Source organism: Phoenix dactylifera, unplaced genomic scaffold, assembly GCF_009389715.1.
Source record: "Phoenix dactylifera cultivar Barhee BC4 unplaced genomic scaffold, palm_55x_up_171113_PBpolish2nd_filt_p 000283F, whole genome shotgun sequence".
Taxonomy (NCBI): domain Eukaryota; kingdom Viridiplantae; phylum Streptophyta; class Magnoliopsida; order Arecales; family Arecaceae; genus Phoenix; species Phoenix dactylifera.
This window is the reverse complement of record NW_024067767.1, coordinates 433,531-461,218: the sequence shown is the minus strand read 5'-3', so window position 1 is coordinate 461,218 and position 27,688 is coordinate 433,531. Positions and strand designations below refer to the sequence as shown.

Sequence of the window (27,688 nt, the reverse complement as noted above, 5' to 3'; positions counted from 1 at the left end):
GTCCTCCACAGCGGTAGCATCTAATAGCACCTCGGGCTTGTCCTCTGTCCCTTGTAACAACTTGGTTCGGTCTCTGATCCTTCGACTTGAAAGGTCTACTATTTTGGCTCGGAGAATCAGTAGATCGAAACCTTTTCTTCATATTCTTTTCTCTAGCAGCCTGGGCGTTGTCAAGCCCTTTTTCTATCACCAGGGCTTTGTTAACCACATCTTTGTAACTAGATAGTTCAAAAGCAGCGACTTGTTGTTGAATCCTTCCCCTGAGCCCATTTTCAAATTTCCTTGCTCGATCACTATCCTCTGATATCAAAGTCGGAGCATATCGGGACATCTCTTCAAACTTTGCTGCATACTGAGCAACTGTCATATCACCCTGCTCCAGTCGGTCAAACTCCCTATATTTTTGGAATCGGATACCCTGGGGAAAATACTTCTCATGAAAAACCTTTTTAAATTCTCCCCAAATGAAGGGGGCATCATCCGGACTAAGCTTCCCTTTCTCCATCTCCCACCAATCAGCTGCCTCACCCTGTAACATGAAGGTGGCAAAAAGAACTTTCTCCTCATCAGGGCACTTCAAGGCTTGAAAGACTTTCTCTATCTATTTCAGCCAGCTCTCAGCCTCCATCGGGTCAGCCGTACCTTTAAATGCTGGGGGTGCATATCTCTGAAAATCCAACAGACTGACTCGGTGCTCCGGCTGAGCTGTAGTGCCTTGAAACTGCTGCTGTTGTTGCTGCTGTTGTTGATACATTGCTTGCTGCTGCTGCAACTGTTGCTGCAAGAACTGTTGCTGTACTTCTACCATCCTCATCATGTCTTCCCTGGCAGCAGCTTGCTGTTGCACCATCATTTGCATCAACTGTGAAGCACTTATCGTCTCCTCAAGCTGAATACTTGGTCCTTCGGATGTCCCAATCTCCGGAGCTCCCATCTCTGGAGTACTACCAGTAGGGTCCATGGTGTGCTCCTGCTGTGGCACACCCCGAGTCGGCGTGGATGAGGTATCTTCCTGCTGTCCAGAGGGTGCCCAAGCCGTGGAGCCATCCGCAAATCGGGTCGGCCTCCTGGCACACCCTCGACCACGCCCTCGAGCCATATCAACCTACACAATTTTTTCCAGCATCAAGTTCATCAGATTAAGAAAATTTCGCATTCTTCATATGCTAATCACACCATTTAATATCTTACGTATTTAGTGATTTTCCCCACTCAGGCTTATTCGAGCCTAATCCCTAGGATTCCTAAACCTTAGGATACCTTAACCTTAAGCTCTGATACCACTCTGTCACGCCCCGAACCCATCACCCGGGTCCGGCACGCGACCGGCCGCATGAGCCCTAGAGCAATGCCCTAAAGATCATGCAAGGCCTAAGATAAACAACAATTCCAATAATTCCAATAATTCCATAAATGCCAAAATCAAAGATTGATGTAATTCAATCAAATCCAGCTACAATGTACTGATTTATTACATAATTTCAAATGTCCATAAATAAAAGATAAATTGACTTCTAACTATCTAGCAGTCTGACTCCAGATCGAGCTCACTTCTTGTCCCATCCGACAGATTCTACGAATCCAGTGCCTCTGAAAAAAAATGGAAGTGTAGTATGAGCTTTTCCAGCCCAGTAAGAATCCCAACAGCCACACACGATAAAATCATAAAATAATCAAGTATCAAAATATATATCATTTCATCATTTCAAAAGCTCAACAAACAACAAATATATGTAATCAGTACATATACACAAATCCTTTTTCACATTATGTGATCCATTCCCGTATTACTCAAATTCCAAAGTTTTCAAACTTTTCATTTCTGGCGTTGGACTAACCAAGATCATGTCCCAGTCCAAGACTGCACAAATCCCACGCATAAGCTCGTGGCAGCTATCCCACGCGTAAGCCCGTGGAGGCTATCCTACGCATAAGCTCGTAGAGGCTATCCCACGCGTAAGCCCGTGGAGGCTATCCTACGCATAAGCTCGTAGAGGCTATCCCACGCGTAAGCCCGTGGAGGCTATCCCACGCATCAGCTCGTGGCCGCTATCCTACGCATAAGCTCGTAGAGGCTATCTCATGACAAGGTTAGTCCAACCCATATTACATGTCTAGTTTTACATGTTCAATCACATTCCCATCACATCACATATTTTCATAAATTTTCAAAAAAATATGTTATTTCTTCCCAAATGAATTTATCTCAATATTTTCATTATAAACAACATGCACGCCTCATAGGTGCCGCATCAACTCATAAACAATAACCACATAATAATGAAAATATGTTGATAAAAAATTCGTCTCATATGTATCATATCAACTCACAAGCAATAACATCAAAATCGTAAATAAATCCAACGATAAATCAATATATGCATAGAAGTGCTCAGATGTAGGGATTCTTACAGAAATTGTAGACTGACTCAAACACAGTCCGAATCACAATCTACGCGCTGGGGTGCTGAGTCCCCTGATCAAAACCTCCTGGCTCTGCCGACTCTTCCTCTACAACATCAATTACAAATCACAAACTAAATTATTTAATATTTAAATATTCCAAACCATAATTGATATTTACTATGGGGTCCATAACCAGATCCCCAAACATCTCAATCTAGTCGGGGTGGCCCGACTCCCACCCTTGTACCACCGGCCCATGTCGTCGCCAGTCGTGGCCGCTGCCACGCCGGCGACGATGGCCGGTCCCGATGAAAAGACCAAAAGAAGGGTGGATGATAGAGAAGGGTTCTTCCTCCACCTCTTTGGTCCAAGGGCAACAGCCGGGGTGGCTGTGCCCTCACCTTCCCCACCCTCGGCCACCATTGGCCGAACCATCGCCGGCCGCCCCTGCTGCAGTCACCGGCGATGGTGGCCGGCCAAGAGAAAGAGAGAAGAAGAAGTCTCTTCCTCTTCTTCTTCTTTTCCTTCTCCTCTTATTATTATTATTATTATTATATTCTTATTTTCCCTCCTTCTTTTTCTTCTTCTTCTTCTTCTTCTTCTTCTCCTTCTTCTTCTTTCCAACCGACACAGACCCCTCCCCCTTCCTCCATTTCTTCCACGGAAAGGCCACCGTGATGGTGGCTCGGCCCCCAACCGACGACACCCAGTCGCCGTCGCCGCCGCCGGTGGCCAACCGACGAGGGGAAGAGGAGGAAGAAGGTGGAACCACAAGGAGAAGACCTCGGTTCACCATTCCCATCCACAACAAACCCTAGGAACTCATATCCAACCCTCACACAGATCCGATCAACCCCCTTCCCGCCATGCATCTCGGCCATTCCGGCAGCCGGCGGCGGCCAAAAACCGGAAAGAAGAGGCCGAAACAGGGGTACCCTGTTTCGGACCCTTTTTCCAGCGATCCGCCGGCCAAAATCCCATCCACACGACCCAAAAACCAAGCAAATGATACGCAAGGGAAAGATCCACGCTTACCTCAGTCCGGCGGGGTGCTCCGGCGGCCTTTCCGGCGACGAAATCGGAGAGGAATCTGTGAGCAACTCGGAAAAAAAAATCCTCTCTTGTGGAGGGTCTTCACCGAAGGAAAGAGGAAGGCTTGTCCCCCCCCGCGGCCGGCCGGATCTCCCTCTCCGGCGCTCGGTCTCCTCCGGCGAGTCGCCTCCCACCGAACGCCGCCGCCGCCCCTCTCTCCCGTGCCCCCTTCTTCCACGATCGTGCCCTAGGCACGATCGTGATAAGGGGGATGGGCCCGGTCTTTTCGGGCCGGCCCATCCGCCCCTTCCTTTTTTTTTTTTTTTTTTTTTTTTTTATTTTGGGGGTTTTACACTATGACTATGGGAGTAATAAGTTAGATGGTAGTGTTGAGGGCTTACTACTTTGTTCATGACTACCACCAGAAGTGGTAATTCATACAACATGAGTCAACCACAAAACCAACACTCCCGCCCAGAAACCACTCAACACATCGACCAAAACATTCCAGCCACTACAAATGCAACCAACCCCAATCCAAACCAAATCAACGAACTATTGCTACAAGCTATTCAACAGCTTCAAATTGTTACCCAGAGGATGGATCAAAGAATGGACCAGTTGTAGACAGGGTCTTGTCCGTGGAAGAAAGGGTGGAACCACCCAACCATGACGAGGAGATGGGAGAAGCATAGCACGAGGTGCACATGGGGCGACAAAATCGTGGAGGATTTCAACCCAGAGGTGGTGGGCATCATCACAAACCAAATTTTGTTCAAAAAAACCGTGAGGGGGCCAATGGAGGAACAAATGATGGTGCCAATGGACATGCACGTGAACCGCTCGATGAATTGACCAAGAGGATGAAAGTAGATGTTGCAGACTTTCATGGAAAGCTTGAACCCCATTGTTTCCGGGACTGGCTGACAGCATTGGAGGATTATTTCGATTGGTTCTCAGTGTCAGAAGATAGAAAGGTGAGGTATGTCAAGATGAAATTGAAGGGACATGCTCGGGCTTGGTGGGGAAGTATGGAGGAGCACTTGCAGAGAATAAGACAACCAGCAATTGCTGAGTGGGAGGAGATGAAGCTTAAACTAAAGGAGAAATACTTGCCTATTGACTATGAGCAAGTTATGTATGAAGAATTGCTTTTGCTGAAACAAGGAACACTGACAGTAACTCAATATACTGATAAGTTCCATGAACTTAAGGTGAGAAGTCAAGTGGTGGAGAATGATTATCAGACTATTGCGAGGTATCGAACCGGATTGAGAGTTGATATCCGTAAGGAGTTGATGAGGCAAAGGCTGCTGAATGTGGATGAGGCGTATCAAATGGCTCTTCGCATTGAAGCTCAGACTGGTGAGACCAATTTTAGGAGAACCAGCACTCAGGATTTATGGTTTGCAAGATCTGTCCCTAACAGATCTCAAGCTTCGAAGCTTTTCCCCTTTGAGGATCTGCTCTGAAATGCGTGTACTTCTTAGTGCTTAGTGGGAACAAGAATCCGATGCATTAGTGTGGCCATGATCATACTACATAAACAGTGTTCGGATACTTAGTTTTTGAAATGAACCCTTATGCTAAGAGGATAAAACCTTGGGAATAGATAAGATATTATTGGAAGAACTCTATCTGCTTTTGATGAGGATAATCTTATTCCTTGCTTTGGATTTGGAGATGGTTAGTGTCGCTCTAGCTTGTAGAAAAAGGTCTACTTAATTTTGCTACAAATTTCAAGGCTACCTTTCTAAAACTGTCTGGGGATTCTTGTTATTGTTTCTATATTGCAGCATCCACACATGATCAGGAGGTATTCAGTTTTTATCCAGAGAACCGACCATGTAATGGCTTTGAGGAAGCACTACAAACATATAAAGAATTAGTTCTACATCTTCGATTAGCTGGTCTGTACGATGCTCTTACTTACATGCTATTTTTTTGTCAACCTCATATAGATCATTGTGAAGTTCCTATTTGGTCATGACTCTGGACCTTCTTGACAGGACCAACATCCTTTGCACCAATAATTGAAACAGCCATCGGCATTGCAGATAATAGTGGTGGCCAGTATCATGTTCTTCTTATAATAGCAGATGGACAGGTCAGCTATTTAGGATGCTTCTCTTTTCAATTTTTCGTTGTTATTTTTCCTATTCGTGGATTTTTATTTTATGCAATAAAAGAGCACTAATTTGAGATAGTAAAGCCTTTTTATTTGTTTTTTAATCATATATTTACTGTTAATTATTCTGACTTGCATCTCTTATGTTGGTACTTGGTAGTGATTACCCGCTGTCAATAGTTCTAGTTGGAGTTGGTGATGGACCATGGGACATGATGCGAGAATTTGATGATAATATACCTTCACGCGCATTTGATAATTTCTAGGTTACAAACTGAACATACATAAGTATGATACTACATATGCATATGAAGAGTGGTCATTTTGTGATTTGGTTTTATGCAGTTTATGAACTTTACAGAGATCATGTCTAGAAATATTGCCAACAGCAGAAAGGAGACAGAGTTCGCGCTTGCAGTATTGATGGAAATCCCATCACAATATAAAGCAACAATAGACCTTCAACTTTTGGGGTATTAGGATGATGTTTCTGATTTAATGTTTCTGCTGTTCAAGTTATTTCCTTTTTGTTTCCCAGTAAAGGAAGAGGAACACCAGAAATGACTGCTCTCCCTCCACCAATTAAAAGTCATGGTTCAGCATATTCAAATCCAAAATACTCACACTCAAGTAGCTCGGAGCAAGGTGCCGGAGTTCATAAAAGGGCGTCAGCCATTGCATAAGAGAGTTCTCTAGAAGAGAAACAAGTAAATAAATTAATTTACATATATGGTTTTTTCTTTTTTTTTTTGTAGATTCCTGAGACTTCAAAAGCTCATAGAGATGATGATGATGGAGCTGAATCCTGTCCTTGATACCTTCTAGACTGGTTTTTATGGAGTTTGATATGTATATGTTTCTTATTTTACAAAGTACATTGTAATTCTAAGATATGACAATTTAAATATTTCGAATGATTTGAATGTTTGTGTCAATGTAAATGTAATACAGGTTCATATTGTTATAATGTGTTTTTATAATTTACATTCGTATTTTTATTTTTTTAAAAAAAATAGCAATCCCGACGCTTTAAAGCGTTGGTAAATAAAAGTTGTGGCACGCCTACGCCGATACTTTAAAGCGTCAGTAAACTGAAAGCCTACGCCGACGCTAAGAAAAGCGTCGGCAAAAATACATTTGCCGACGCTTTAAAGCATTGCGAAAACCCAGAACTGGCATGCTTTGGGCTTTCCTGACGCTTTAAAGCGTCGGCGAATGTTGTTTTTGCCGATGCTTTTATTAGCGTCAGGAAAGCCCTGTTTTTGCCGACACTTTCTCTTAGCGTAAAAGCGTCGGCAAAAACTTTTGCCACTCCGGTATCGCCGACGCTTTTGCGACGCTTCTGTTTGCATCGCGGGAACTTCAGCTGACGCTTATAAGCATCGGTAAAGATTATAAAAAGCGTCGGAAAAGATGAATTTTCTTGTAGTGTATAGTTAATATTTAAAAATTATGAGCTTCAGCAATATCATACTAATGTTGATATTGATAAAAAAAATTATTGTTGAAGGTTTCTTGTACGCTTAAAAAAGAATGATTAAGTGTCAAAGAAGAAATGTCATATCTAAGACTCAAAACTTATGTCCATGGCCAACAGATCAAGTAATTTAGACACTAAATTTAAAACTGACCATGTCATATATTAAGCATCGCTAACTCTCCCTCCAAAATTGCTGAAGTCTTTTGCATCAGTATTAAGCCATACGAAACTATTGGTGCTTGAAATTGTTAATTGTTACCGAATGGCATCACGCTGGTCATATATTGTTATAAATAATCATTTGTCACCATCGTCATTGAAAGACGATCGTGCCGGCCATATACCGATTTGAATCGCCGCTCACAGACAACATGAAGCATGACCAAGGCTGGACTGATATATAAGGTATATATTTTGGAGGTTGTTGGAGGCTCAGATCATCCCTCGCTACTGTTCAAGTAAAACTTGTTCATAGAGAGATTTATGATGCTCACGTGTTGCTGAGCTTTAAGGACCGGTTCTCTAGGAGTATACTTTTTTTGTACGTCGCCATATTTTGATTATCGATTTTAGTGGGCGTGTAACTTCCAGACTGGTCGATGATAGTCTGATCAAAGAAGAAAAAAAAAAAATCGTATGAACACCATTTTCTTTTGTTTTTTTAGCTACATATGGGCACTAATTTTTCTTTGAGGTTGCCCGCAAGAAAAAGAGAAAATGACACTCTTCGACGTAAGGGACAAGCGTTTAGACTTTAAACCCCGCGCTCGTCATTATATAGCAGGCAGCAGCGAGGCATTACCTGGAGTCATACCAGGAGTAGATCAGAGGCCAGAGGAAGGAAAGAATTTTGAGCAGTATGGCTCTCCCCTGCTCCCTTGCTCAGCCTCCTGCTCCATCACTTCCGCGCTTCCTCACCCATCACCCATCTGCCTTGGCATCGCTGCCAGTATCCCCGGGCCGCCACCTCCGTCAGTCACTCTCCCTTTCACCTCAGCTTCTCCGCACGAGAAGAAGCACGCGCCATTCGTCGACGTTTGCCCTTCTAAAGCCGGAGGTCTCTCTCTCTCTCTCTCTAGCAGTAGAGCAAGATTTATTAAACCTCGAGATGCGTGCCAATTTATACTAATTAAAAAATATGACATGTCAACTCCCATCTATGATTTATCTTATAACTAATTAATGTGAATCTGAGGAAACTAGATGCTTGCATTCTTGTTGGTTAGACTTGATTCATCTCCCCACCCAGCTGAGAAGGATGCCCCACAAAATAATGAACCTCCCAGTGTTTGTAGAAGAGTTACCAAACATGACTTATGCAGGAGAAAGATGAGATATAGCTTTTTGTCGAACATGATCTTACCAACCTAGCCTCTTGCAGGAGGGCTTCATGCAGGCAGATGAAAAAGAGGAGGATCTGATTGGTGCAATAGAGGTGGAACTGGCATCCATTGAAACTTGTCTAATGGATGCTGCTGCTCTTTTTGAGGCTCTGATGTTGGTGGATTTGATGGAACGGCTTGGAATCCAAAGATACTTCGAACACCAAATCCGACGTATTTTACGCACAAGCTACATGTAAGTGCATCGATCGTGTTAGTATATATAAACGCACCTCGTGCCATGAGTGCATAAAGTGCCACGTCCAGCCAACTGTAGAGAAGGAAAATAAGAACCAGACTTTAAATCAACAAAAATCTGGCATCTAATAAAACAATTGTGTCATGAGATCATGACCACATCTTCAAAATTTCTTTTGAAGGTGGAGACTCCTATATATAAGGTGCGGTCATCTCGTATTTACCTAAACAGCTCTGCACGTAATTATGTTTTTCAACTGCAGGCAATGGGATGATAAGTATGGGTTGAATGATGCAAAAACCACAGTATTAGCCTTTCGCTTGCTAAGGCTTCATGGCTACCCAGTCTCTGCAGGTATTGACGCGCGGCCTTTTTTCTCTGCTCAAATAATATCTGGATGGGAACTTGAGGGGCACACCCCGGTCCCTGCGAATTGCATGCTTGCTTGCAGGTCTAGCTGTTCTTGTTCCAAGCCCATAAGCCAATATAACTCAACTAATGAGATTGACCACTTCGATATCTATGTGCAGGTGTCCTTATGGCTTTAGGGGAGGGAAAAAGGAGCTTTTATGAATGTTTCTCCGTCGATTCACCAACCAATATATCAGCTATGTTGAACCTGTATAGATGCTCTCAGACAGGCTTCCCGTCTGAATCAAAAATCATGGGAGAAGCACAGGAATTTGCAAGGTCCCAACTCCTTAACGTCTTGTCAGAGGGAAACCCAACTCTGTTGCAGCCCAACAACCTTGGGATGGAGGTAAGACACCCCCAAGCTGTCGCCGGAATATTGTTTTCAAAGCAAGGGAGGAAGATTGGTGTGTATATATATATATATATATAATATATATATATATAGAATATTGCCTTCCATCCTTCTTTCCATATTTTTTCCTAGTAAGCAAACTTTTGCAATGTTTATGGAAAAGTGAAATTGCAACTATATGATGAACCTGTCCACATTTAGGTACTGCTAGCAGCACTATTTTAACCATTTGTACCCGACATCAAATTAAATATCATGTTCCATAGAAGGTGGCCATGACACTTATTTTCAAATCATATTCTAATATCAAATGCCGGGATTTGACGTTTTTTAGCTTTATCTAATCCGCTTTAATCTGATTTGTCTAGGTAAATTTTGCATTGGAATTACCTCACCGACGCCTCATGCCAAGATTAGAGTCAAGAAGCCTTATAAAACAATTGTGGCCAGGAAATGAAAGTACAAGAAAATATTTAAAACTTGCAAAGTTGGACTTGCAAAAGTTGCAGAAGCTATATCAACGAGAGCTGGAGGAATTGGAGAGGTCAGTATGATAAGTCATATATTTTAAGGGATGCTAACTAATGAAGATCTAGGCCATAGATGAAAATAATAATTGCTTGCCAACTGTATTCGTATCTTTCAAAGGACATCTCTATCCTCACAATTAGGGTTGGCAATGAGCCATCTTAGGTCTTGATGAGGTCAAACTTGGGGTTGAGTCAAAAAAAAAACTTCAACCTATTCATAATTAATTTCAAAAGAATAAATCTAAAGCTATTTATTTTCATACAAACCCATATACAACTATCATCCTCAATCAGCACATTACTTATCAATTATAAATATTAATAAATAAAAGCAAAATAAACTTAAAAATAAGTTATGTTGAACAGGACATCCAAAAATGTAAGAAAGTGAGAGAAGAAATTTAAGAGGAAAAAATGATAAATCCTAGACATGCTATATTTTCCACTTTTATTTATTTTCTTAAATATTATTTATGCAATTTTTCTAATCATCTGAACCAATCTTCTAATAGAGCATGGTATATGATGTGGCTGCTACTAATTTTAGAAACTTGAGAATGAATCGTACTAGCCGGAATCTCATATCTAGAATAATCCATCCGGTTCAAAACTTTTCTCAAAATCTTGATTGTGCACCTGCTTTCTAAATGCATTGTTACTAAAAATATCTATATAATATTAACTTCTTTGCACCCATACTTGTACTTATTCTGGCAACTAAACCTAAGCCTGACCCATTTGTAATAGAATTGGTCTCAACTAATTCATACCTGATCGATCCATTTATTTTCTAATTTATCCCAACTAATTATATATCTGATCTAATTATATATAAAAAGAGTTGTACATGTGTATGTGACTTTCTAGCAACATATAACCAAGATCTTGGAGAAAACCTAAGATCAAGTACATATACAACATATTCTTTTAATTTGACAATATTTTTTTGAGCCCTATCCTGTATTTCGAAGGAAGGTTCTCCTTTCATAACTTGGAGCGGTCACCAAGTGTTTGACTCAAGTAAATGGAAGATAGCAATGAAAATCATGATCTAGTATTTTATCTAGACATCATCACTTATTTTTATCTTCATCTTGTAGCTCTTTGCCTTGGATACTTCGATATTCTGCTTTAGCTTTTGCAGATGGTGGCAGCGATTTGGGTTTGATGAAGTGAAATGTGGACGTAAGAGGCTTGGACAAAGTTACTTTGTAGTGGCACCAACTATCTATGAACCTCAATTTTCATCTTTTCGGCTAGCCTATGCCAAGGGAGCAGTCTTGATCACCATTCTTGATGATCTCTTTGATGACAAAAGCAATGACCTTCAAGAACTCCGGCGCCTCAACGAGACTTTCACGAGGTAAGTATATTTGACCCCAAACCAACCATTTCAATGAAATGATTGGAAACACCAACTCAAGATTTGAACCTAAAATGTTATCGACTTGGAGGAGGCAGCCCAGTTTCTCAGCATGCTAGTGTTTCATGCTTAGCAAAGTTGGTCTTTGGATGGTCTTCTTATCCAATTGCTAGGAGAATGTCACTAGCATATTGTTTTTCTCAGAGAAGTTGTTCAACACATGGAGAAATTTTCATGTCAATAAAGATCTCATGCAAATCACCTACTTTGCCACAATTATAAAGCAAAGAGTTTGGGAGGATGACTAACTTCAGAAGTCCCTGTCTCCATTCAAACTTTTGATAACTACTAATACTCTTCTATAGATTTATACATATTTTTCTTTTAAATAATGAATTAACAAGCACCACTTTATTTCCACCTCTGGTGTAATTATTCCCACAACATTTTTTTAAATCCATACTAAATTATCAAATGTTCCTCCGTGTCGAATATTTTCTAGTGCTTAACTTCTCCTAGCCTATTAACAGAACAACCACAATCTAGTTCTAGCCCTGACCCATGTCTGGGTTCCAATCAGCGTAGAGACTAGCTTAGCTTAACTCTTTTTTTTTTAAATTTTATTTTTTGAGGAACGTATGATCGATGCCATGGATTGATGTCAATTATCTATTTCTAGCTATTTCTAGCACCCAGGGAAACACCTATCAACAAGTTTGAACATGGTACCTCCTCTAATTGAAGGAAGGGTGCAATTATTAGGCTATAAACCGATTTAGAGTGTTTGGATTAAAGGCTTTTTTTATCATTCTTAATTTCTCTTCCATGCCAGGTGGGACTCATCTCTTATCAATGATCTTCCTCAACACAAGCTAGTATTCGAAGGCATAGACGGTACCTATCTAGAGCTGGCAGCAGAAGCCAACCGAGTTCAGGGTCGCGACATCCTTCCCATATTCAAGCATATGGTAAGTATGAATTTTCTTAATTAATCAATTTTGATGCTGAAAGCTAAGTTCTAGCAGGAGGACAATAACCCAAAGATTAGACATTCTGTCCTAATGACATTAGCCCAGGTCCATCAAAGGCTTTGGCCGCACCTCTTTCCGACCATTTTAAGAAGTCATTCGACCAATTTAAAAGAAGAAATGAAATAACTAACGAGGTCTCGTATTAATTTGGATTGGTTACATAATTCCTTTTCCTCTGTCCTTCTCTTTAACCAAAAAAAAAGAAGAACCTCTCCTTAAGTCTCTTTTTAAATAACATCCCTGTCGATAAATTGCTGGACTTTCTAGTGTCCCAACAATTAAACGGGTCAGCACGCAAGTCTGGCCAACTGATCGACTTAAAAGCATTGGAATGAGTTATAGTTCAGCAGTTGCAGCTGTCTTATTTTTAGATTTCCATATTTCAAACCTGAGAGATTTTTCTAAGAAATATTTAATTGGAATATTTCTCATGCCATATCTTTGAACTAATTGAAGTCCTGAACCATATAGGCTCTCTCACAAGCACAACAATAGGCTTATATATCGTATGCATGCATTCATTTCAGTGGGCAGAGTGTGCAGCTTGCTTTCTAAAGGAAGCAGAATGGATGCACAGCGAACGCATTCCGACCTACGAAGAATACATGCAATGCACCAAGGTCTCTATTGGAGCGAAAATAATAACATGGACATCTGCATTCTTGCTGGGAGAGAAGATCACAGATGAGATGCTCCGCCACATTGGTCCTGACTCACGCTTCACGGACCTCGTTTCCGTCGTTTGCCGACTTTCCAATGATCTTGCCTCCTCTTCGAGGGAGCTCGAGGAGGGAAAGTTGACCACGGGGGTTGGCTGCTACATGAGGGACCACCCAGGCTGCACCCAGGAGGAAGCCGTGGTAGGTCTCGCCAATGTGATTGAGTTGGCCTGTCAGGAACTGGAGTGGGAGCTCTATCGATCAAGAGCAGTAGTGCCGGAGTTCTGTAGCCGTGCAGTCCTGAGTAATGCTCGAGGTGCCCGTCTTCTCTACAGAAGGATGGATGGCCTTACCAATTCCGATGAAGAATTCATGAAGCTCTTCCAAGATTTTATGTTTAACCCACTTGAATGAAGGCTTCTTGAGCCTGCAGCGAAGCAATGAATTCAGCAGTTCGCACCAAGTCATCTATATATGTTTCCCTCTCGCACCATCTATGACACAATTTGAACTTGTAAGCAAATTAATTCGTGCCTTATGTTAGCATAATTTTAGACATTATTTTGCAATCTGCATCACCTATAATATTTTTTTTATTTGCATAATCATGTAGAGACCTATATTATTTTTCTTATACGGAGTAAGTATACATAACTCCTGAGATGTATTGAATATGATGGAACAGAGAAATAAAATTACTTTTTTTTTCTTTTTTTCTTTTGTTTTCCTCTTCTTTTGTAAATATTTTAATATAGTAAATATTTTTTTTCTTATTTTCTCTTGATATATCAGCCTACAATATCGGTTTCTAAGTTGTTATGTCAACTCTTAATCTGCTATAATCTGCTTCTAAACTACTATTACAACTCTTGATCTACCACGTCTAAGTCTGCAAATGATTGGCTCGACCCGTGACTCGACTCAACCCGATTCTATTAGACCTGACTCAACCTATTTTAGAGGACCTATGGGTCTGGGTTTGGTTCTAAAATTAAACTTTTTCTATTTTTCGAGCCGGGTCTGGGACAACCCAATCTCAACCCGAACCAGACCCGACCCGATCCAATTTTTTTTGAGATCGATTTGGATTGTTTACCCAACGACCCGACCCGAACTCGGAATACCCAATCTCTCTCTTTGTCCGTGATCCCAAGTCACTTGTCCAGTTGTCCAACCTCAGCTCCCTCAGCCCACCGGCGGCCGAAAGCACCGCCACCTCCCAATCCCCGACGCCGACGCGGTGCGAGAGGTCCACCACCTCCAACTATAGGCACGTTGCCACCAGCGCCTCCAGCCCCCACCACCCGATCCCCGTGGCCCCGGCGAGGCACATTCCTTTCAACCCCCGACGGCCACCGGCGATGTGGAGGGAGGCGCCATCGAGGGCAGAGTAGGTGGAGAGGTCCAGGGATTCGAGAGTGGAGTAGCGGCGCAAGAGGGAAGGGAGGGACTCCCAGTGGAGGATGCGGAAGGCGTGGCGGTGGAGCACCTCCACACGGAGGAAGCTACGGGAGACAAGGTGTAAAGACTTCCGATCTCCGGAGTTCAGCAGCCGGTCCATGATCTGGACCAAGAGGTCCACGAAAAGTATAGCCAGGATCAAATCAGGGGGCTGGGGGGGTCCCATTATCGCGACTTTTTCTAATGAATTATTCGGGAAGAGGGCAGCAAACTTGGCTTTTTAGGTGGGGATAAAGAGGAAGGAGGAGAAAGGGGCGAAGGGTTGGAGGAGAGGGATTAGGAATTCGAGACTAGCGTTCCAGCAGCGGTGTTTTGAGTGCCGACGGCATGATTGGCGGAGAGACGATGACATCTTCTCTACTTGTTATTCTTCCTTTTTTTAATGTGGGTGGGAGGGGGTGTAGGGTAACAAAATCGGGGACGTAGCAGAAAGAAAATCCCCTCTTTTTGGATCACTCTCATATTGGACCCGACCTGGACCTAGACCCGACCCGGACTTGAATTTTTCAGGTCGGGTTCGGGTTATACATGGCCGCACACAGGTGAGTCCCCGCCCCCTTCTTCCCCCTTTTCTTCTTCTTCTTTCTTTCTTTCTTGCTTCCTCTCTTTCTTTTTCTCTTTTAATTTACCTATCCTCCCGAGTGGATCGGGAGGAGGAAGGGCAGAGAAAATGGAAACAAGGTGGTCGGAAGGCTTACCTATTTCGGGGGTGAACTGCAACGATCCCTGCTCCGGCGCCTCAGTGGTTGCTGGTTCAGGAATTCCTCTCTGAGGAAGAAGGAGGGGCACGATAAGAGGGCTAGAAAATAGGGCTTCTTAGGCGGTGATAACCACTTTAGCGGTCGGCAGCTGTCTCTCCCTTCCGCCGGCAGCTGTACCTCTCTAAAGTAGGACCATAGGAGGTGGTGGCCTCCAGATGGGCTGCCGACCTTGGTCCAGGTCGGCCCATCTGGCGGCCCAGTCCCAGTAGTCACAATACACATACACATGACAAATACTAGCAAGCTGTCCGTGACACTTATTTTCAGGTCACATTCTAACATGAAATGTAGGCATTTCAAGTCTTTTAGCTTTACGTAAATTGCTTTAATTCTGATTTGTGTAGGTAAATTTTGTATTGGAATTTTTCCGTCAATGCGTCCTGCCTAGATTAGAGACAACAAGCATCATAAGACAATTGTGGCCAGAAAATGAGAGTACAAGAAAATATTTAAAACTCCCAAAGTTAGACTTTCAAAAGTCGCAGAAGCTATATCAACAAGAACTGAAGGAATTTGAGAGGTTAGGATGATAAGTCATATGCTTTAATGGTTGTCAACTAATTAAGATCTAAGCCATTGGATGAAAACAATAATTGTTTGCTGACCATATTTGGATACATTAATTGACAACACTATCCCTATAATTATGGCTGGCCATGAGCTAGCTTAGGTCAGGTTTGGATCAAATCAATTCGGGGTTGAGTTAAGAACCTCAACCCATAACCAACCAATCATAATTAATTCCAAAAGAACAAATCCATACGCAACCTATTTATTTCATAAAAGCCCATACCTACCTATCAACCTCAAATAGCATGTTACTTATCTATATTTATAAAAATAAATAAAAGCAAAATAATCTTAAAATAAGGTATTTAGAATGGCCGATCCAAACAAAGTAAGAAAGTGTGGGACAAAATTTAAGTGGAAAAAGTGAAAATTCCAAAACATGCTACACTCTCCTCTTTCTTTTTATTATATCTTATTTATTTGCTTAACTGTTAGTTATGCAACTTTTCTAGTCAAATCAACAATCTTTATAGAGCATGGTATATGATGTAGCTATCACTTTTTTTAAAAAAATTAATAATGAATCTAACTTAACCGAAATGTTTTATCTAGAATAACCCATCCAATTAAAATTTTTTCTCAAATCTTCATTCTGCACTTGCTTTCTAAATGCTTGATCACTAAAAATATCTCTAAATATGCATTTCTAGTATTTTGTACCCACTCTTGATCTTAGCAATTAAAAGATAGATTTTAAAGATTTATATTATACTTGCATTGACCCTTCAGGGAGACAGGCTAAATCTACACCCGATCCATTTCTAATAGAATTGGTCTTAACTAATTCATAGCATTTGATTTATATTCTAATTGATCTTGACTAACTTATATTATCTATTTTAAAAAAAAATCAAACCAAAATCCATTATTTTGGATGAGTTTTGATGGGTTAGTGAATGCAGATAAAAATTGCGACTCTTCTCATGGCGTAGACAGGGAGAGGGAGAGAATTTAGGTTCGATCTTGACAGGTGAAGGGATATTCTTGCCACTATCCTCATCTCTTCGAAAAAAAAAAGAAGAGAAAAACAAACATGCATAAGCATTCGGATATGTGTGTGCGAGCGATTTAATTTGGCTACATACATGCACCGGATGCTTGTCTTGTCAAATCATGTATATGTACACCATATTCTTTTAATTCTCAATATTATTGCACGGATGCTTGTCTTGTTGCATGGACTGTCAAAATAGGATCTAAGATATATATAACAAAGATTAAAGTTACTCTTTATTTTTGCCAAACACATGGTCTTTGTGATTTATTAAATCTTGTAAAACTTTTTGTTTTTTTGAATTTATATTGTGGTAATGTTTTAAATGACGTTAACATGTTTGAACGAACTGATAACTCTGCATTAGCTTAAGGGACGGGTGTTTAGGCTTTAAACCCCGCGCTCATCCTTATATAGCAGGCAGCGAGGCATTATACCTGGAGTCACCACGAGTAGATCAGAGGCATTATCGTTTTCTTTTTTTATGACTTGACGGGCTGCTGTGTTCATTTAAGAGCCATATGAAGTGCCAGATTTACTTAAAAAAAAAAAAAAAAAAAAAGCATGACGAGAGTTACCAAACATGATTTATTATAACAATTCAGCATCTCACCCAAAATAACTAGTCGGAAGGTATTATCTGGATTTTTTGGTTTTATATAAGTAACTAAGATCTTCTCGGCAAATAACCGATGTAGGAATAAACATACGTCTGCACGGGTCATCACAGACTCCCCCATTCAAGTGTTGATGTACTCGCCCCTGTGGGCAGCCTTAATGAATCCGGCTGTAGTGTCTCCTAGTCCACATAGACTATTAACCGAGTTCGCTCTGATACCATTTGTAATAATACAGGATCTCACCCAAAAAGGCTATCCGAAAGGTATTATTTGGATTTCTTGATTCTGTATAAGTACCCAAAATCTATCCAGCGAATAACCGATGTGGGACTAAACACACGCCTGCACGGATTCTCACACTGATACAGGAGAAAGATAAAATATAACATGATCTTACCAACCTAGCCTCTTGCAGGAGGGCTTCATGCAGGCAGAGGAAAAAGAGGAGGATTTGGTTGGTGCAATAGAGGTGGAACTCGCATCCATTGAGACTTGTCTAATGGATACTGCTGCTCTTTTTGAGGCTCTAATGTTGGTGGATTTGATGGAGCGGCTTGGAATCCAAAGATACTTCGAACACCAAATCCGACGTATTTTACGCACAAGCTACATGTAAGTGCATCGTGTTAGTATATATAAACGCACCTCGTGCCATGAGTGTATAAAGTGCCACCCAGCCAACTGTAGAGAAGGAAAAATATGAACCAGACTCTTAAATCAACCAAAATCTGGCATCTAATAAAACAATTGTGTCATGAGATCATGACCACATCTTCAAAATTTCTTTTGAAGGTGGGGACTCCTATATATAAGATGCGGTCATCTCGTATTTAATTACCTAAACAGCTCTGTACGTAATTATGTTTCTCAACCGCAGGCAATGGGATGATAGGTATGGGTTGAATGATGCAAAAGCCACAGTATTAGCCTTTCGCTTGCTGAGGCATCATGGCTACCCCGTCTCTGCAGGTATCGACGCACGGCCTTTTCTCTCTGCTCCAATAACATCTCGATTGGGATTGTTCCAAGCCCATAAGCCCATATAACTCAACTAAATGAGATTGACCACTTGGATATCTATTTGCAGGTGTTCTTATGGCTTTAGAGGATGGGGAAAAGAGCTTTTATGAATGTTTCTCCGTCGATTCACCAACCAATATATCAGCTCTGTTGAACCTGTATAGATGCTCTCGGACAGGCTTCCCGACTGAATCAAAAATAATGGGAGAAGCACAGGAATTTGCAAGGTCCCAACTCCTTAACGTCTTGTCCGAGGGGAACCCAACTCTTTTGCAGCCCAACAACCTTGGGATAGAGGTAAGACCCCCCCTAAGCTGTCGCTTGAATGTGGTTTATACGATCATTGATGATTGGTCTTGGCAAAAATGTTAAGTTTTTGGCTGAACAATCCAACGACATATCCTGTTCTCAAAGCAGGGAGGAAGATTCTTTTTTAATAAAAAGAAAAGAAAAGAAAAAAAACTGCGGAAAAGAAGGGAAATTACCATAATATTTTAGGAGAGTAGTCTTGGTAATGAATCATGGGGGTATACTGCTTGTCTCTGAAGTATTTGAGCTATATTCTTACCGGATAGCAATAGCACTATTACTTAGAAAAGAAAGGAAATAGACACATGAAACTTGTATTGTAGTATGAAAATTAGGATCTACAATCCGAATTGCATCCTTGTGCCATGTCCATGGACGAGACACTCTGTCATCCAGTCTCTGTTCCCATAAACTTGACCCGGTGAGACTTATATTGGAAAAGATTTTTTGCATTTACTCTCTAATTATTTTTGTAAATTCATGTAATAATGCCCCGATTCTTTAAATTTGAATGAAGTTCCTAAGTATATATTCGTTGAATATAGGTCCATGCAGACTAATTAACTGCAATTGGATCACGAAGTTGGCTTGATGAGATTAAGTGAGAAATGTTCCAAATATCCAGAATATACAACCTTAGATTATTTATCGTTTTCAGATTAACTAAATCTTCAATAGTTTGCATATTAACCCTTCAATGCTTTTAAATTTGCATATAAACCCTCAGACATACAATGTTTGCACATACATTCCTCATCAGTCAATTTAAGTTAACTATGGTTGAAATTGATGGTCCTGTTATCCTTTCGGGGAATAAATTCCATGGAATCTCGTATAAAAATATTTACTTTTTTACTAAGAGTATCAACTTTCCATAACCCTATTATTTTTTTCCCCAGTACTTATGGAAAAGTGAAATTGCAGCTATATAATGAACCTATCCCTATTTAGGTACTTCTAGCAGCACTATTTGTAACCATTTATACCCCACATCAAAGTATCATGTTCAATACACATGACAAATACTAGCAAGCATAGTCTATTTGTAACCATTTCTAACATAAAATGCAGGCATTTCAAGTTTTTAGCTTTATGTAATCTGCTTTAATCTGATTTGTGTAGGTAAATTTTGCATTGGAATTGCCCTGTCAATGCCTCCTGCCTAGATTAGAGACAATAAGCACCGTAAGACAATTGTGGTCAGGAAATGAGAGTACAAGAAAATATTTACAACTTGCAAAGTTAGACTTTCAAAAGTTGCAGAAGCTATATCAACAAGAGCTGGAGGAATTTGAGAGGTTAGTATGATAAGTCATATATTTTAAAGGTTGTCAAATAATTAAGATCTAAGCCATTGGATAAAAAGAATAATTGTTTGTTGACTATATTTGGATACATTAATTGACACCTCTATCCCTATAATTATGGCTAGCAATGAGCCAGCTTAGGCCAGGTTTGGATCAAATCAATTTGGGGTTGAGTTATGAACCTCAACCCATAATCAGACCAATTATAATTAATTTCAAAAGAACAAATCCATACCCGACCTATTAATTTCATAAAAGCCCATACCTACCTATCAACCTCAAATAGCATGTTACTTATCTATTATTTATTAAAAAATAAATAAAAGCAAAACAAACTAAAAATAAGGTATTTAGAATGGCCGATCCAAACAAAGTAAGAAAGTGTGAGACAAAATTTAGGTGGAAAAAGTGATAAATCCTAAACATATTACACTCTCCTCTTTCTTTTTATTATATTTTATTTATTTTCTTAACTATTAGTTATGCAACTTTTCTAATCAAATGAACAATTCTTTATAGAGCATCGTATATGATATAGCTATCACTGTTTTTAGAGATTTAATGATGAATTTGACTACCGGAATGTTTTATCCAGATTTATCCATCCAATTCAATTTTTTTCTCAAAGCTTCATTCTGCACTTGTTTTCTAAATGCTTTATCACTAAAAATATCTCTAAAACATACATTTCTTTGCACCAGTACTTGTACCCACTCTCGATCTTGGCAATTAAAAGATAGATTTTAAAGATTTATATTATACTTGCATTGACCCATCAGGTTGATAGGCTAAAACTACACCCAATCCATTTCTAATAAAATTGATCTCAACTAATTCATACTGATTGATTTAAAAAAATAACACCCAAATCCATTATTTTGGATGAGTTTTGATGGTTAGTGGTAAGGCTGCAAATGGGTCAGGTCAATCCGAGACCCGACCTGTGTAGATCCAACCCGATCCGAATTTTAGGATCCGTGGGTCCGGGTCGGGTCCTAAAATTGGACTCGAATCATTTTCTGGGTCGAATCTGGATTTACCGAACGGATCCGATCTGACCCGAATGGACCTGAAGAGAGAGAGGAAAATACAAAAGAGAATTTTTTGATTATTATTATTATATATGTGTGGGTCGTGGCACTATTGATCCGTCAGCTCTCGATCTATTACACTGTTGATACATCTGGTGTCTCGGTAGCTGGCTTTTTTTTTTCCTTCTGTTTTTGGGTTTTTGTTTTTTTTAACTTTTGCAGGGAGGAAGTGAGGGAACACTGAATTGAATATGGGTCATGTGCCAGGAATTGGATTTTGGAAGGTCTGGGAGACACCAAGTTCCGTCCAATCAGTCATATAGATCAAAAATAGTGTGATATGGGTCATTAATTATGATTTGACCAAATTAGATTTGCCCAAATTCTTATGGATCTGATTCGGATCTGAACCCGTCCCAACTTGAATCCGGATCCGACCCGAACCCGACCCGATCCGATCTTCAACCAGGTCGGATCTGGGTCCAAAATTAAAAATCGACTAAAAAATCGGATTGAATCGGAGTCACTCAGGAGCCGATCCGATCCGACCCATTTGTACCCCTAATTAGTGAGTGCGGATAAAAAATTGCCACTCTTCTCATGGCCTAGCCAGGGAGAGAATCTAGATTCGATCTTGACACGTAAAATGGTATTCCTGCACTATTCTTTGCTCTCTGTGGAAGAAAAATATTAAGAATGAAACAAACATGCATGAGCATTATGATGCGTGCGTGTGAGCGATTTAATTTAGCTACAGACACGGATGCTTGTCTTGTCAAATCAAGTATATGTACAACATATTCTATTAATGTCTCAACATTATTGTTGCATGGATGCTTGTCTTGCTGCATGGACGGTCAAAATAGGATCTAAGATATAACAAAGATTAAAGTTACTCTTTATTTTTGCCAAACACAAGGTCCTTGTGATTTATTAAACTAGATCTTGTAAACCTTTTTCTTTTTGAGTAAGCAGATCCTGGAAACCTGAACGGCGTTCCGCGATATTAGAAAGTGTTGATGGGAATGGACCCAATCATCAGTGTTGAATGAAATAGACCTAGTTGCATGGATACAGGGGAGATGAGAGTAACGGCATACTGTTTTGTGAATCATGATAAATTTTGATACATAATTATATTAATTTATGTAATAAGACTAATTTTACCGCACTCTCGGCGAAACTAATTTATCAAAAAAGATACAAATTGCAAATTGTGGACCCAAATTCCAACAATGATATTTTAAATCAAATAAAACAAAGCATAAAAACAAGTTAGATAACAAAGGTCAAGCTTGACGACCAACCTCTTAATTCTTTTCATCAGAAAGGAAAATCTAAAAAATAATCTGAGAAGTTATACGAACCAAGCCATTATAACTAACCCACAACCTAAGCAAATTGGTTTGTACCCACATGAGCGCACCCATCCTCGATTAGGAAAGAAGGCTCTCATTTTAGATCTTGGAGGGTTTGACTCACGTAAATCGAAGATAGTGATGGAAATCATTATCCAGTCATTTTATCTAGCCGTATAATCTGTCACTTATTTTTATCTTCATCTTGTAGCTCTTTGCCTTGGATATTTCAACACTCCTCTTTGGGTTTTGCAGATGGTGGCAGAGATGTGGGTTTGATGGACTGAAATGTGTCTGCAAAAGGCTTGGACAATCTTACCTTGTAGTGGCACCAACTATGTATGAACCTCAATTTTCATCTTGTCGTCTGGCCTACGCCAAGGGTGTAGTCCTGGCCATGGTTCTTGATGATCTCTTTGACGATAAAAGATTTAATCTTCAAGAACTTCGGCGCTTCAGTGAGGCTTTCAAGAGGTAACAATATTTAATTATGTTTAAGTAACCTACACTGTGCCAACCACCCACCCACCCCACCCTCTATATCTTAATTGGGGGTGTTCAATGCATTGAGAAATTTTCATGTTAACTAGTACCCCATGCAAATGACCGGCTTTGCCACTATTATTATAAAGTAAAGACTTTGGTTGGATGATTGACTTCAGAAGTCTAGCTACAAGAAAAACAAGATTTGGCGATGCTTTTTGAGGCCTTTACCGACGCTTATAAGCGTTGATCTGTTTCCTTTTGACGCTTTTAAAAGCGTCGCCAAAGGGTCGGCTATGTCGGAGTGGAAAAAAGAATTGCCGACGCTTCTAGAAAGCGTCGCTAAGAAGGTTTTTAGCGACGTATTTTAGCGACGCTTTTAAACGTCGCTAAAAACCCAGTTAGCGACGCTTTAAAGCGTCGTTATAATTATTTTTTTTAAAAAAATAATTTTAAAAATAATTTTCTCGATTCCTCCCCAATGTCCTCCCCAACACCTTCCTCTCTGCCTCCTCCATCGCATCCTGCAGATACCCCATGCTCGCAAAGCTTGGCGACACCAGGGGACTCGATCTGGGGAACAAGAGGCCCTAGGGGCCAAGATCGAGGGCCTTCTTGACGCAGGCGGCGGAGAGCTCCGGAAGGCGGAGGATGGCCGGGGTGCGGGCGGTGTGTGAATTGATGGTGTCCACACTCTCTCTTATCTCCTCCCCTAAGCTAAAGCTAGGCTAAGCCCGAGAGTTAGAGAAAAGAAAGAGGGAGTTAGAGAAAGGGAGGGGGGAGGAGGTCCGGGTCCTGATCTCGAGATCTGACCGGGGATCTCCGGTCGACGGATCCGGAGATGGACTTCAACGACCACGACGAGCTGGAGGAGGAGATCGGGTTGCCGGTGGGCTCCGGCTACGAGGCTCCTCTGGGGAATTCCGGCAGAGGCGCTGCCGGAGGCGGCAAGGTGAGCGAAGGCGGTGGTAGCGGAGGAGGGGAAGTGGGGATGGTGGCGGTCGTGGGGGCGGGGGCGCCGGGTAACCGGAAGGTGAGCAGGGTAGGGGGAGGGAGGTACAGAGAGTGCCTCAAGAACCACGCAGTGAATATCGGGGGGCATGCGGTGGATGGGTGCGGGGAGTTCATGGCGGCCGGGAGGAGGGTACTCTGGACGGGCTGCGCTGCGCCGCCTGCAGCTGCCACCGGAACTTCCACCGAAAGGAGACGGAGGGCGGCGTCGCCCCCGGAGCCGGCGTGATCGGGGCGGAGTACCACCAGCAGTTCTTCCCCTACTACCGGACGCCGGAGGGGTACCTGCACCACCACCACCACATGGCGGCCGTGGCGGCGGCCGCGCATCAGCAGCAGCACTGGCCGGCGCCGCTGGCACTTCCGTCGACTTCTGGCGGCGTAGGGTACAGCAGGGAGGAGCAGGAGGACATCTCGAACCCGATGATGGGCGGCAGAGGCGTGGGAGGAGGCATCGGCGGAGGGGGAGCATCGGGGTCGGGGAAGAAGACCTTGTTGGTGCCTTTAATGGTGTAGGAATCGAGGTCCTTCTTGCCGGGTTTGGTCTTGGCCATCGCCTACCTTCCTCTCTGCCTTTAATGGTGACCGATGTTTCGAGAGAGAGAGAGAAGACGAGGAATGGGCGAGAGAGATGTGGGTAATACTACTGGTTAAATAGATGTTTCTGGAGAAGACGAGGAATGGGCGAGAGAGATGAGGGAGGAGGGATGAGAGAGAGAGGGGCGGTGGCCAGGCAGAGAGAGAGAGAGACAGGTGTGTGAGGTGTGGTTAGGAGGGAGCTCGTTGGTATTTAGCCTGAATCTTTTCTGTTGGCTTCCGACGACGCTTTTTAGCGTCGTCTTAGCCCGGAGAACTACACCTCGTCTGTTGCCGACGCTTTTTACAAGCATCGGCAACTTTTGACGCTAGACGGAAATTTACCGACGCTTGTAAAAAGCGTCGGCAAAAAAGCGTCGGTAAAACCAACTTTTCCTGTACTTCCATCCCCAGTTAGACTCCCGATAACTAGTAATAGCCTTCCATTGTTGCATTTTTTATTGGTGATTACAAGCTCCACAGATTTCTACATATTTTTTCTTTTAAATAGTCAACTAACATGCACCACTTTATTTCGATTTGACTATTCTTACAGCATTATTAAACCCATTCTAAGTTCGAATTTCTTCTAGTGCTTCATTTGTTAACATAACAACCATGTCTGATTCTAGCGCTAGCCCATTTTGTTTGGGCTCCAACTTGCGTAGAGAATTGCTTAGCGTAATTTCTTATCTTTTTCTCTTTCTTTTTTTTTTTTTTGAAAAAATGTGATCAAGACCATGGATTGATGTTAATTACTCATTTCTAGCATCCAGAGAAACACCCCTCCCGCCAAGTTCGAACATGGAACCTCCTCTAATTGAAAGAAGGATGCAATCATTAGGCCATACAGGTTTATAATGTTTGTTCTGGATTAATAACCTTTTCTATCATTCTTTCTTTTCCATGCTAGGTGAGACTCATCTTTTATCGATGATCTTCCTCAACACAAGCTAGTACTCGAAGCCATTGATGCTACATGTGTAGAGTTGGCAGCAGAATCCAACAGAATTCAGGATCGTGACTGCCTTCCCATATTCAAGCATTTGGTAAGTACGAATTTTCTCAATTAACCAATTGAGACACTTAAAAGCAAATTTCTAATTGGAGACCAAGATCCCAAAACGTTTAGAGCTAATGACATTTAGCCCAGGCCCATCAAAGCCTTTGACCGCTCCTATTTTTACTTCTCTTTTTAGGGAAGTCATTCGAACAATGGAGGAAAAAAAAACTAAAGAGATATCGTATTAATTGGGCAACCAAACCTAATTATTTGAAAAATGGAAGCAAGTATATAGATATGAACATATATACACGTACTCAACTCAATTAAGTTGTTATCCAAACCACTTGGATTGTCTACGAAAATGCTTCTCCTCCATTCTGCTCTTCTCCTTCAAAAAAAGAAAAAGAAAAAAAAAACTATGTAAATTTTTTTTTTGAATAAAATCATACCTACTTATAAATTGCTGAACTTTCTGGTGGTCCAACGATTTGAATTGTCAGCACACAAGTGCGTCCAACCGATCAATTTAAAAGCATTGGAATGGGTTATCGCTCAGGAATTGCTCCTCTTATATTTGGAATTTCCATGTTTCAATCATGAGAGTTTTTTTTTTTCGTTTCAAATATTTGGTTAAAATATTTCTCACATCATATCTTTGAAATAATTAGTGTCTTGACCGTTAGGCTATCTCATATCATATGCATGCGTTGATTTCAGTGGGCGGAGTTTGTAGCTGTGTTTCTGGAGGAAGCAGAATGGATGCATAGCGAACACATACCGAGCTACGAAGAATACATGCGATGCACCGTCGTCTCTATCGGAGCTAGAGTAGTAACATGGACTTCTGCATTCTTGCTGGGAGAAAAGTTCACGGATGAGATGCTCAGCCACCTGGGTCCAGACTCACGCTTCATGTACCTCATTTCCGTCGTAGCCCGGCTTGCCAACGACGTCGCCACCTTCCAAAAGGAGGTCCGGGAGGGAAAGTTGGCCACGGCGGTTGGCTGCTACATGAGGGACCACCCAGGTTGCACCCAGGAGGAAGCAACGGCGGGTGTCGTCAATTTGATCGAGTCGGCCGAGGAGGAGCTGGAGTGGGCGCTCTTTCGATCGAGGGCGGTAGCGCCGGAATTCTGCAGCCATGCGGTCGTGAATGGTGCTCGGAATTCGCGCTTTCTTTATAAAAGGATGGATGGCCTTACGAGTATTGACGAAGAAATCATGAAGCTCTTCCAAGATTTTGCATTCAACCCACTTGTATGAAAGCCTTCTTGTGCCGGCAGGGAAACTCGAACTGTTTGCACGCAGGACATCTATGTACGTTTCCCTCTGGGTCTGCCGGCGTTTGGATTCATGGGCTATTAATACTGTTTCTCCCCTCACGTAATCTGAACCGATGTGGGACTAAACACACGTCCGCACGGGTCCTCACAGTTGTTGTGAGATCCAGCCCAGATAGGCCATTTTTGGTTGGTTTCTTTGGCCCAGATAGGCCGTTTTGGGCCAATCGAACTCCGCCGTGCCACTCTTTCTCCGGCTCCAACTTCTCTTTTTTTTCGTTCCATGGGCGCCGGGGCAAGGGAAGAGAAGGGGATGGGAGAAAGAATCTTTTGATCTCCCCAAGGAGAACAGCTCGTCGGAAATCTTGAACCTGTATATGTATCTTCAGAGACATAAAAGATCAAAGTTAGACGATGAGGATAATAACCATCGTAACAAATCTGAGGTGACAGTTTTATGTTCTGGTTTTGAGGAAGCCAAAGAAAAGTCTCCAAAGTTAGAGATTATTCAGATCCACTTGCTTTGTCGAATCTTCTGGAGCTTGGATGATGGATTATATGGAAGGGTAACCAAAGAGTATGAAACTCTCCATGCTCAGAGGATGCAGGTCATCAAATTCTTGTCCACATTACGGCCATCACTTGCAAATTCCTATCCAAGTCTATTTTCTAGCTCTCATCGTGGGATAAATACTTGGTTGGACCTATCAACCAAAGGGAATCAGAATTCAGATCGACGTGTTGATAGTTCAATATCTTCAGATATAATTGATTTGGAGGCTGACTTCATTGATGCTGCTGCCAATACATCCGTGAGAATGTCTGCAGGCAAAAAAAAAAAAAAAAACATGAGTCCAGTGATCAGAATATTTTATATTGTGGTGATTCTGATTTAATGATGCATAGGAAAATTCCAGATGTTGCA

The 27,688-nt window shown here is 41.6% G+C and overlaps 3 protein-coding genes and 1 pseudogene across 4 annotated transcripts; all 4 read left to right on the top strand.

Annotated features, from left to right (window-relative positions):
* The first annotated feature begins 5,831 nt into the window (after window positions 1-5,831).
* Window positions 5,832-6,424, top strand: LOC120105440 (E3 ubiquitin-protein ligase RGLG2-like). Its single transcript, XM_039117891.1, has 3 exons — window positions 5,832-6,039; window positions 6,105-6,211; window positions 6,322-6,424. Exons 1-3 carry the CDS (start codon window positions 5,906-5,908, stop codon window positions 6,327-6,329), a joined length of 249 nt encoding a protein of 82 aa, XP_038973819.1. The 5' UTR covers window positions 5,832-5,905; the 3' UTR covers window positions 6,330-6,424.
* A 1,416-nt stretch (window positions 6,425-7,840) lies between these two features.
* Window positions 7,841-13,689, top strand: LOC103699093 (bifunctional levopimaradiene synthase, chloroplastic-like). 2 transcript variants are annotated; one of them, XM_039117889.1, is made up of 8 exons: window positions 7,841-8,103; window positions 8,428-8,624; window positions 8,890-8,981; window positions 9,158-9,387; window positions 9,762-9,937; window positions 11,068-11,286; window positions 12,119-12,254; window positions 12,845-13,689. In XM_039117889.1, the coding sequence occupies exons 1-8, from the start codon at window positions 7,906-7,908 to the stop codon at window positions 13,388-13,390; spliced, it is 1,794 nt and encodes a 597-aa protein (XP_038973817.1). In that variant the 5' UTR covers window positions 7,841-7,905; the 3' UTR covers window positions 13,391-13,689. The 2 variants fall into 2 exon arrangements, with proteins under 2 accessions (XP_038973817.1, XP_038973816.1); XM_039117888.1 differs by having other exon boundaries at window positions 11,059-11,286.
* A 4,022-nt stretch (window positions 13,690-17,711) lies between these two features.
* Window positions 17,712-27,579, top strand: LOC103699011 (bifunctional levopimaradiene synthase, chloroplastic-like). The gene is made up of 7 exons (XM_039117858.1): window positions 17,712-17,994; window positions 18,260-18,351; window positions 18,470-18,699; window positions 19,834-20,009; window positions 22,663-22,881; window positions 25,394-25,526; window positions 26,201-27,579. The coding sequence occupies exons 1-7, from the start codon at window positions 17,807-17,809 to the stop codon at window positions 26,744-26,746; spliced, it is 1,584 nt and encodes a 527-aa protein (XP_038973786.1). The 5' UTR covers window positions 17,712-17,806; the 3' UTR covers window positions 26,747-27,579.
* On the top strand, window positions 22,923-24,609 carry LOC103699012 (annotated as a pseudogene).
* Window positions 27,580-27,688: the final 109 nt, after the last annotated feature.

What these genes read in the sequence shown, in the direction of transcription:
- LOC120105440 (XM_039117891.1), top strand. Translation starts at nt 5,906, where the DNA reads ATGCAGTTTATGAACTTTACAGAGATCATGTCTAGAAATATTGCCAAC. An exon ending in ATAGACCTTCAACTTTTGGG is followed by an intron (nt 6,040 to 6,104) that starts GTATTAGGATGA and finishes TTTGTTTCCCAG; the next exon opens with TAAAGGAAGAGGAACACCAG.
- LOC103699093 (XM_039117888.1), top strand. Translation starts at nt 7,906, where the DNA reads ATGGCTCTCCCCTGCTCCCTTGCTCAGCCTCCTGCTCCATCACTTCCG. An exon ending in ATTTTACGCACAAGCTACAT is followed by an intron (nt 8,625 to 8,889) that starts GTAAGTGCATCG and finishes TTTCAACTGCAG; the next exon opens with GCAATGGGATGATAAGTATG. An exon ending in TGGCTACCCAGTCTCTGCAG is followed by an intron (nt 8,982 to 9,157) that starts GTATTGACGCGC and finishes ATCTATGTGCAG; the next exon opens with GTGTCCTTATGGCTTTAGGG.
- LOC103699011 (XM_039117858.1), top strand. Translation starts at nt 17,807, where the DNA reads ATGCAGGCAGAGGAAAAAGAGGAGGATTTGGTTGGTGCAATAGAGGTG. An exon ending in CCAACAACCTTGGGATAGAG is followed by an intron (nt 18,700 to 19,833) that starts GTAAGACCCCCC and finishes TGATTTGTGTAG; the next exon opens with GTAAATTTTGCATTGGAATT. An exon ending in TTCAGTGAGGCTTTCAAGAG is followed by an intron (nt 22,882 to 25,393) that starts GTAACAATATTT and finishes CCATGCTAGGTG; the next exon opens with AGACTCATCTTTTATCGATG.